We start from the raw sequence: 10,386 nt of genomic DNA on the forward strand, positions 1-10,386 counted from the left end.
GTTAACTGGCATGTGACTTTTGTTTCTCCAGCAGGCTTTCTTATCGCAAGCCTTTAATGAGGACCATGTAGAGGAGGGGGTTTTTTTCTTCTCCTTGGGTTTTGTTTTTTTTTTTAAAGTGAAACTCTTGAACTTTCCTCTGAAGCAAAATTTGTTTGATGTTGAGTGTATCTTACTCAAATATCCTTGACATCCATATCCAAAGATCCTGTATAACCTGTGACATACACAGATTAACAATGGGGAACTGAAACTTCTCCTTGTAGCATGTTTTGGGTTAGACACACTCCAAGCATTAAAGCAGTTTGTCTTCCAGGTGGGTAAGAGATCACCATAGGTAACACATCTAGGTTACTAGGTAACAGATCACCATAATTGTTGTTATTACAGGAAAATATCTAGGACTTGCTGGGCTAAGAGAAGATCTTGCCCTTAAAGTCCAATTGTCTTAGTTTAGTAATGAGACATGACAAGTGGGTGAAGCTGGAGAGTGGCTAAAGGCTGTTGTCAGATAATGCTCTTGTGAGGTCTTTTGGGACTCGCTTAAAACATTCACTGCCATCCCAGAAGAGAGCGTGCATCATGCAAGTGGTTCTCATCTGTACCTGTGCAAAGTTTTCCAGGTCAGCCAAGGGCCACTACTGAAGTCACTTTGAACCCATTTGACACTGAAAGTTAAGAAATGCTTGGACAATCCAGTCTGGTGACTCGGCTGTGGGGGCAGTAACCTCCAGCTGTGACACCGAAACAAACACCTGGGAGTGGCACAGTGAAACTGCGCTGACCACTTCCGAAGTGATTATACCCTAATGTACCCGGTGCCTTTTCAGAAAGCGGCCGATGTAGGCTCTGTTGGCAAGGAAGAATGCTTTTTTTTTTTTGTTCAGTAGCTGTAGTGTGAGCTTGTCATTGGCCTGTCCCCTCACAGGCAGCAGTGTTCAGGGGGCACTCATGGAAGAACGTCCAAAGGAGGGAAAACTGGGTTAATGCCATCATCACTGAATTTTAAAAGGAGGCACACTGTGCATGAGGTAGGCTTGGAGAAGAGCTCCAGGGTGTTGGGAAGAGAGGCCAACAAGGTGTAGCACAGTTGGCATAGGAAAGGGGTTAAAAGACAGCACTGCAAGGTGACAGTGCAGAGAAGTACAGCAGGACTGCATTATGCCTTGAAAGAAAGAGCATGGTGGAGGGGAGAGCCAATGAAGGCAGTCCTCTGCGGTATAAGATGGGAGATATACCATAGTAAAGAGGTAGGGGAGGAATGCTATCTCAGGACCTGAGTGGTATGTGCTGTAGTAAGAGAAACACTCTGAGAGGCCAAGGAGGCGTTTGGCATTGTAGATGAAGAGTATTGTAATGTCAACTTCAAAGAACAGAGAAAGATGTGGAGAGAGAGTCTGGACTGATCCTCAGAGGGGATCAGATGTTGGCACTGGTCATGGTGTCAGGGAAGCACTGCAGAGGAGAAGACCAAGAGGCTGTTCAGTAGCTGGGCTTCACAAATGTCAGGTTCTGAGGCAAAATAGTCCAGTGTTATGGGAGGCAGTCTGCAAGCTGGTGCACTTGTGTCTGGTCACTAAGGACAGCACATTCTGTGCTTGAGAGCTGCGAAGGTGTTAACATGAGCTAATTGTATTAATATAAGTGCCAGGCAGGTGTATGTGTAACATGAAGGATCCTGCATTTCACCTGAGGTGGCTTGATTGGCACAATTTCAAGCAGTTAGTTCTCACAATCTTCGTCATGGTTTTTCAGCTGTTGTGTATGTATGTAGTGCAAGCTGGAATTTCCCTCTTCATTTTCTTTTATACTGTACCCCACACATATTGATAGCACAATAATGTTTTACTTTATAAGATTCTATTGCATCCACGATATAAAGGAACAGTGTGGTTCACAAAGGTCTTCTGGTTTTCTTTTGTTCAATAGGAAATAGCCCGTCATCTCCGACCTGGAACGCTGCGTGCTGTCTTTGGGAAGAACAAGATTCAGAATGCTGTCCACTGCACAGACCTACCTGAAGATGGACTTTTGGAGGTAAGACCTGCTAGACAAACATGTGCTTTTTTATATCATAGGAAGTTTTAAAGTGAAAAGCTGTACTTGACACTGGTTTAAGCTGTTGAAGTGTTTTATATGTGGAGTTAGCTGTGTTGGAGACCAGCGATCGACTAGAAACAAAAGCAAAGAGTTTAAGGGCATTTAACTCGGTTAATTCTGATACTGTAAAAAATTCATCCATGCAGTTTTCTTGAGTGAATATAGTACAATGAAGTATTTAATGAAATGAAAGTCAAGAGTCTTCTCTTTGGCTGAATGTGTCCTTGGGACTGGATATCAGCACCTAACAGTGCTTCTGCAGGGACACCTTCTTAGCCCTTTCTTGGATAACCACCATGACTCCTGATCTGGATTGTCTCTACAGTGAGCTTGTCTGGGGCCTGGAATATTACAGGCACTAGGGATTCAAATTCTCCGGACAGGGTCCAGGTTTATTTGTAGACAGACATAATTATGCACATCAGTTGGTATTTCCTGTGTTTTATATTAACTTACTAATTATTATCTGATTTTGGCTTTGTATGCTTTCATTAAAGCCCAGTAAAATGGGAAAATATTAAATTAAGGGAGTTTATAAAGACAGAAGTACTCACTATGAAAACCAGAAGCAGCTCACTCACTTAATTCCATGCCTCAAAACTAAGGTCTGTACCAAGCTGGTTGAAGCGGTGTGTAAGCGTATCTTGGATGGATCTCTGCATCAATGCAGATGTTTTTCCAGCGCACGCATAGCTTCTGTTTTTACTGTCTACATGTATTTGTGAGTGTTTTGCTGTCTGACTATAGCAGAATGATGGAGCAGCAAGAGTTTTCCTAGCTTGGATAATTTTACACTGCCAAAATGGTGTTTTCATTGAGGGGAGAGGAAAAGCTAACTGCATCACCATCTCCCTTCATGAAATAAAATCAGATCTGTGGGTTAAAGTGCTCTTTGCCAGGAAATGGCATCTAGTTTAAGGAATAGACTAGTGAAATTCAGCACTGAGAATGGCAGGCAGTATCAACAAAGTTGCAGCTTTTTAAACCATTTCCAAGCTGTCATTAAAAGTTGACAACTTCTAGTTTCTGCCCAAAGGGGCTGGATTTAAACAAGCAAACAGGTATTTGTCACCACATGCCTAAAATCCTTCAGTCATGGCTTTTCAATGGCAGCAGGAAAAAAGGTATAGCCTGCAAGGGAAAAACGAAAGTCTCACGAACACTCACAGAACATTTTAGTACTTCAGCAGAATTCTCTCTCTCTCTCTCGTGTCCACAGTCTGTCTCCTTTATGCTGGTGCAAAGCAGGTAGAACCCCATTTTTCTGGTTGTTTAAATTGAGTTTACAGCTGCTGTATGTGAGGTGGGTGGGACAAAGCTGTTGAATTGCTTCTCCAAAACAAAAATTGAGGCTGGAGTTCTTTCTCAAGGTCTCCACTATATGTGTTTGTCCTTTGAATCCCACAGCTGAATCATAAGCTAAGTTCTTGATCTGGTATTACTCTGACTACACGCTTTGCAGTTCCCATTGCAGACTGGTCGTTTTAACAGTCATGTATTGATTGTATGTTTTTGGGAGAGGGGTCTAAAATCTTTTTTTACTGTAGGCATAGTTGTACACAGAATTGGGCTCTTCATCTGTCTATAGTTTCTTCTATAACAGCCCAGGTTAAGCCAGCAGTTGTAAAGGACATTGGTCAATGTTCTTTAATGAGTAAATAAAGCAGTGAATGTTTCATTCTGATTGTTTGGCAAATGAGCATTGTAATGTAAACTATAGAAGGCTTTTTACTGCTAGCACTTTAATTCTTGGAGTATCTTTAGATTTTGTTCTGTAAGAAATGTAGTTGCCTGAAAACTAGGTAAGCAAAATAAAAACCTGAATTTGCTTACGTGCAAGGGCTTGTCACAACTGATGAAAAAGAAATGACACAGTATACACAGAGATCATCCTTGGGAAAGACTTTTTTCACAGTGTGCTTTTCTGTGAGAGGAGCTCAAATCCAGTCACAGAGGTCTCATTTGCTGGCAGGCAGAAACCAGACCTTTCTCCCGTCTCAGCCCCAATAGCTGTAACAGCGCTGTATGAGCAGAGTGATTGTCTGGCATGCAAGACAACCATAGAAGGAAACTGAGCCAGACTAACATTTTTAAGTAGTATGCTGTTCAGTAAATGGTAGTGAATGTTTTCATTCTTTAATGGATAACTGAATATTTTAATCTACTGAGTTTAACAGAGCCATTATTCTCAGCCTCGGAGGAGGTGAATTCAGAGATAGGTAAGGCACTTGTCATTGAGGAGAATGACCTTGGCTATGTTGGCGCAGTGGAACTTGCTTCTTTTGATATGGAGTTAGTGTGTGTTCGTTATGCCCATGTTCTGGTAGGAGATGTTGCTGAGATGTTAATGCTGCTGTTGCTATAAAAGCTTTACAGTATCATTGTAGGACAACCGATTAGTAGAGGAGGAGTCTGGAGTAAATGTCAGAGAGAAATCTGACCTACTAGATTTATACTACAAAGATGAAGGATCCTTTTTAAAACCCCAAATAAAATTAATTCATCCCTAGCAGTCTCTTTCCTTTCTTCAGATGGCATTGGTTTTTGTATAGTGTTAATACTCTGCTGCAGTTACTACCCAGTATAGCTCCAAAAACCAGCCTATATGCAAATTCTTGCACTCCTGTTTTGCTGATGAAAGGTAAGTTTGGCAATCTGAATTCAGGCACAAGAGCTAGGAACTCCAGAGTTTCATTTCTAACTCTGGTGCTGATTTTATCTGAGCTTGGCTAAGCCACTTTTCAAATTTTTGCATGAAAGCGTGTGGCTCTGAAATTCTGTATGGAGATCTTCTGATTTGTATTGCTCTTCTCCAAAATAAAATACTAAATGCAACAAAATTTAGAAAGCAAACTGCAGAATCATTATTACAAATAATGACACAGTATTTCTAACACTTTCTTTTTCCCCCCAATTCCCACTATGTAAACGTTGGCAGTGTTTTTCAGGGGTGGGTTGGTTGGTTGGTTTTGGTGTTTTGTAGGGGTTTTTTTTGTTTGGTTTGGTTTTTGTTTGTTTGTTTGTCTCCACCTTTCTCTGCAGTTTTCATCACCCGCAGTTTAAGATCTAACTGAAAGTTGAAAAGTGTTTGCGATGGCAGCTGCTGTCTGATTGTCCACAAATGGAGACTTCTTAGAGGAGATGAGATAGGTGATAGAGGGCTAGATCAAACGCTTGCTGAAGTTAATAGCCAAACTCTAGGTGACTTTGGTGGTTCATACTTAGTTGACAGTGACTTGGAAGGGCAAGGTAGTGACCTTTCACTCAAAAATCATGACCAAGTAGTACTCGGGGAAAGGAGAGAGAACAATGCTGTCTCAGGAACAGCAAGGACTAATTAACTAAGTAAGGGTCAGCTTGTGCACCTAGTTTTAGAACATTATATTTAATTAATGTAGTACAGCAGTTTTTCAATGTTTTTTTGTTAGACGTCTTTTCCGTGGACCTGGAAAAAGGAAAGTTCACTTTTAATCTTAAAAAAAACCTCAAACAAACAAACAAACAAACCCCAAAAGCAAATACCAGCACTTGCTCCCACCAGTTTGACCCTTAACTCCTGTCTTTGTTCTACAAACTACTTCACGTTTTAGGCAGTGACTAAAGCATACCAGAATTAATGAATAACTCACTTTGGCTCAAGAGAGGAGGGGAGATGCAGTTGAGCCTAAAACACAACTGGTCGCAATGGAAAAATCAGTGTATTTTCAGTTGTAAAGCTGTAACTGCTTCTTTTATTCCTAGTTTAGTGATACAGGAGAAGGGTGAATATTGCCCTGAGAAGCATCTTGGATGATCTCTTTGACTTACTGGGTCAGGCACTTACTTATTCACTTCATAGACTTGTGTGTCCTCATATCAGTACAAAATGTATTTTCACAAGTGACAATGGATAGACACGAATAGCTCAGAACAGTCCGTTTTCTCAGCCTTGTCATCAGTTTCCTATTTTAAAGGGGAGAGGAAAGAAAGGAGGAAATAGAGAAGGGAGTCTGATAGCAATGGAGTATTTATGAGATGATGGGGTTTCATAAGCGAAGGCTAAACCAGCAGTTTCTTAATTTTTCTGATCAACTGATGTTGCTTAGGACATTCATTCAGAGCAGGGATTTGCATTTGTTTCCCACATCCAAAGCAGGTACTGCTCTACCTCTCGTCAGTTTTTTTTCTATTTTATATAAAGCAGGTACTATTTGGAGCAAGCAAAGAATTACAGTACTCACGTTCCTTCTGAGTCAGGTAGAGCAAGGACTGGAACATGCATGTTTTGTATGCCAAGTAAGTGCTCTATTTAACAGACTAGAGACGGTTTTGCACTTGTGTCTTTCATGTACACATGATGAAAGATGATTCTGTTTCTCAAGTCACTGTCTTTGACCTGAGGAACATTTCTGATAAATATCTTGTTGAAATAGAAGCTTGCAAACCATTGGATCTGATGAATCATCATTCTCTAGACAAAACAAGTTTCCTTGAAGTTAGTCATTCCTGGACTAGTTTTAATTGAAGTACTTGATCCAAGGTGTTGTGGCTACCAGACTTCATGGTTTATGTGCCTCCTTAAAGAAGTGAAGGCAAATTAAAAATCAGTCAGTGAAGGCCTTGTTCACATCACTGGAAGTACAGTGAGTAAAACTTCCCACAGGAGATGGTGCTGTACACACACCTCAGTTCATTGGGTCTCAAGTGGCTGAGTACCTTTCAGATTATGCAGGAATCCACATAATCTGCAATCATTAAAAAACTGGTAGCCTAGACCTGCAGTTATAACAAAACCAGTATTTCTGGGTTTTGGCACGCTCTGCCTGTAAATTGTTGCTCCACTGTGCAGTTCAAGGTTTGGGGTTTTTTTTGTGAGCAGTTCCATAAGGGCATTTGTACTGCAGCAAAACACTCCGGGGATGATAGACTGCGCGCGTCTGGGGTAATCTGAAAGGTCTCTCCATTGAGGTGCAAGCTGCTGTGTCTGAGCCATCCACGCTAGCTTTATGTTCCTATGCCATCGTGTTTGGGCAGTCAGTCTCATGGGGTTTCTTTGGATAATTAAAAAATGCTTGATAGTCATACATGTATATGTGTGTGTGTGTACTTATACATAGAGGGAGAAGATGCTGCCCTCAGTAAGATATGCATGAAAAAGGATTTGCTGTGGGATGGGTAAAATTTGAGTTCTGGGTGAAATAACCTTCTCCCTGTTGCTGAGGAAGATGCTGTTATTAGGTGACTAATTCTTGTAGTGGACAATAACGTGGCAATTGCTGCAGGAGCGTGCTTACGTGTGCCTTTGCATGTCTGGTAGGCTATGTGTGAAACAGCGGAGGAAGGTGGGCTGTTAAGTCAGTTTTCATGGGAGTGGAGGATGTGCCAACTGCCTTCTCAGTCTTGCGTCCCCATGGGCGCTCTTTCCACTGACTCCTCAGGGTGCTGCATGCATGCCTTCGCATGGCTGCCGGGTGCCGTCAGGCTCCACCTTGGGGATTGGGACTGTGGAGGGACATGTGTCAGTTTTCAGTGTTGCGGGCAGCTTTCCAGCCAGGCAGTAGCAAGTACCTCCTTGAGTATCGTTTGCTGGCCTTCTCCCTTGCCTCAAAGCTATTTGTAGCATCCACAGACATGAAAATAACCTATTGAAGGGGGATGATTTTGCTGTTATCAAAGAAGAGCGTGTTTTGTTTGTCTTCTGAGAGCTGTCATGATGGTTGTTTTTTTCCCTATCACTTCTGTGAATTTCAGCTGTGCAGTGGTGTTCGAGAGCGAGTCTGGGGACTGGCAGACTGTGCAACGTACTGCTGGAAGCTCTTCTTTCCCTTGCTCAGCCTCGCACCAGTGAGACTGGCTTACTGCTTCTAAGGCATTTAAGCAAACGAGTAATATCATCTAGCTGTACAGATCAGCTATGGCAGTCTGACGGACGGAGACTCGCACAAGTTCTGGCACTGGAAGTTCAGCTGGCTGGATCCAGCCTTGGGGAGATGGGAGGTGATATCGTACAATAAGCGGTGACAGGACGGGCCAGTTCAGCAGATGTGTTTTGTCCAGACAAGTGCTGTGGGCGATGAAAACCAGCATCGTTTTCCTCAGACTTGATGTTAACTAAATGCTCTGACGAGTGTTAAGAGCCGTGGTGCTCCTGGGCTTTTGGTGCAGCATGTCTTCCACCTGCTAGAAGCCAGCTGTCCTTGGTCTGGCATTCCAGCTAGTGCCAGGAGAAGCACACCTTGTGCCTCCTTCCCCATTGCCTTTATTCAGGGAGGCTGGGGGGAGGGTAGTGTTTTAGCAAGCTGTTCAGAGTGGACAGGGGGGCACTTGCCTTGCAGTGGAGGGACACGACAAATGCTTCCCATGACCATTTCTGTAAGAACAGAGTCCTGTTACAGAAGCGCTCTGCTGACTGCCAACTTGCGTTTTTCTGTTTGCTGCTTCCTTGCCTGCTCACTGCCATTGTCTTGACACATGGGCGTGCTGCAAGGTGCTTGCTATCATCCACCCTGGAAATGCCTTCGTACCAGTAGTGAGCTGATCCGTGGGTTGAGGTTACAGTGCAACAGTTTAGGATGGAAGGCATCAGAGGGATGCAGCTCTGTTAAACTAATCTTTTTGGTGCATCAAGGTATAGTCCAAGCAATTTAATAAAGCATGTCAATGAGTAACTCTCAGAAGCGTCAATGTGCTTAGTGTGGAATTTGTGTATGTCACACTCGGAACAAAGGTCTCCTGCATTGCTTGTTACCGATTAACTTGTCTGGTATTATGCAAGCTGCCTCTACCAGCTGAGAACTAACTCTCCCCATTCACAGGGCAGCGCAGCTTGTAAAACATTACACAGCAGAAGTGCATAGCATGGCAATGAACCTTTCACTGAGGGCATTTCAGCTGTACAGCATTTCTCTCGGGAGTCTTTAAAATATTAATAAAGAAGCCATTGTTTCACTCAGTCATACGGCAATTTTGCAATGAAGTCTTTTATTAGGGGCCCATACTGAGCTGCATAATCCAGGGTAAGATGCTTTTAATCATCTCCAGTGAAAAGAAATAAAAAATTGGAGGGTTTGGGTGAGGTTGGTTTTTGGCGGGTTTTCTTGCAAGTTTTCATCTAAGCAGTAGCTATTTTTGTCTGTCAGTTGAAAATTTCAGTCTCTCCTGGTACAGAATGATCTGTCAGATAATGGTTATTATGATTCAAGTGCTTCTCCATTTTAACTTTCTAAGACTTTTTATCCAACAGCTGTGGGAACAGGTTGGAAAGAATCTGGAGTGTAGGAAAACTTCATCTTATTTGGTGGTGTTTTTGCATATCAGAGGATGTTAGCCAGCACTGGAATTCTGTCTCACAATGTTTCCTGATGCTGTATATATACTTGTACAGAGAAGTAAGTAATCTTTTTGCCTAGGTCTGTCTGAAGAGAAATTAAAATTAAAATAGAGGGATGGATTTTGAACGCATGTTGGTGATTTCTCTTCTTGAAAAAAAATAAATTATGGTGGTATTAGGTCACTTGCAGCCTAATTTTGAACATAGGTTGTATAATTATTATACTTGTGGGCCAGACAGGCAAACTAAACTAGAAACTTGTTTAAACAGAGTTGTGAAATAGTTCAGCTCTTGTGCTTCCACTTCTGGGTAAGATCTGAGGTCCAGTTGCCCCTTGTTCTGCCAAGTCTGAGGTTTATAAGTGCCAGAGAGAAGTTAACGAGTGTGAACCAAGCAGCTCCCAAAGCTCTTTAAGTTTCACCTGATCCTGAAGGTAACCTACGTGATAAACAGGGCTTGGCTTTTGGCACGTGTTCGTGTTGCGCTGAGCAAGGTAATTTTGTGGAGGGGAGGTCAAGGCAGAGAGAAGGCATGACACTTCTTGATAACTCATCTGAGGCCCAGTTTGTGTCTTTGAGGCTGCTGCCTTCTTTCCCTTGGCATGTTCTCATTTTGAACCAAAAAGCCCAGGTCCTCTTTCCATTAGCCCTCTTCCTCCAGCTGAAGCATAGCAACAATTTAGCTGCAACTCAGCTGCATGATGGGCAGACTACAGCAAAGAAGTGAAAGCCCAGGGGAATAGCTTATACAGCAAAAGCAGTAAGGGGACACTGTAGTTACATGATCACGTAGAAGCTCAGAATCTCCTTTCATTTCTTGAGCAAGGGGTCCTGCACCTTTTTGGGGGTTTGGGTAAGAGGAGTGTTGTCCTGTAGCACACACTGCTGTGTGATGCAAATATAGAATCATAGAATCATTAAGGTTGGAAAAGACCTCTAAGATCATCGAGTCCAACCGTCAACCCAACACCACCATGC

At 42.6% G+C, this 10,386-nt stretch overlaps 1 protein-coding gene across 1 annotated transcript in view; it reads left to right on the plus strand.

The window, feature by feature from the left end:
• NME7 (NME/NM23 family member 7) overlaps positions 1-10,386 on the plus strand; it is a 75,010-nt gene that overhangs the window by 54,679 nt on the left and 9,945 nt on the right. The window contains exon 11 of the mRNA XM_009289801.1: positions 1,930-2,037. Coding sequence (XP_009288076.1) covers positions 1,930-2,037 — 108 coding nt within the window. The remainder of the gene's footprint in view (positions 1-1,929; positions 2,038-10,386) is intronic.

The sequence above is a fragment of the Aptenodytes forsteri genome, unplaced genomic scaffold, assembly GCF_000699145.1.
Source record: "Aptenodytes forsteri isolate BGI_AS27 unplaced genomic scaffold, ASM69914v1 Scaffold61, whole genome shotgun sequence".
Taxonomy (NCBI): domain Eukaryota; kingdom Metazoa; phylum Chordata; class Aves; order Sphenisciformes; family Spheniscidae; genus Aptenodytes; species Aptenodytes forsteri.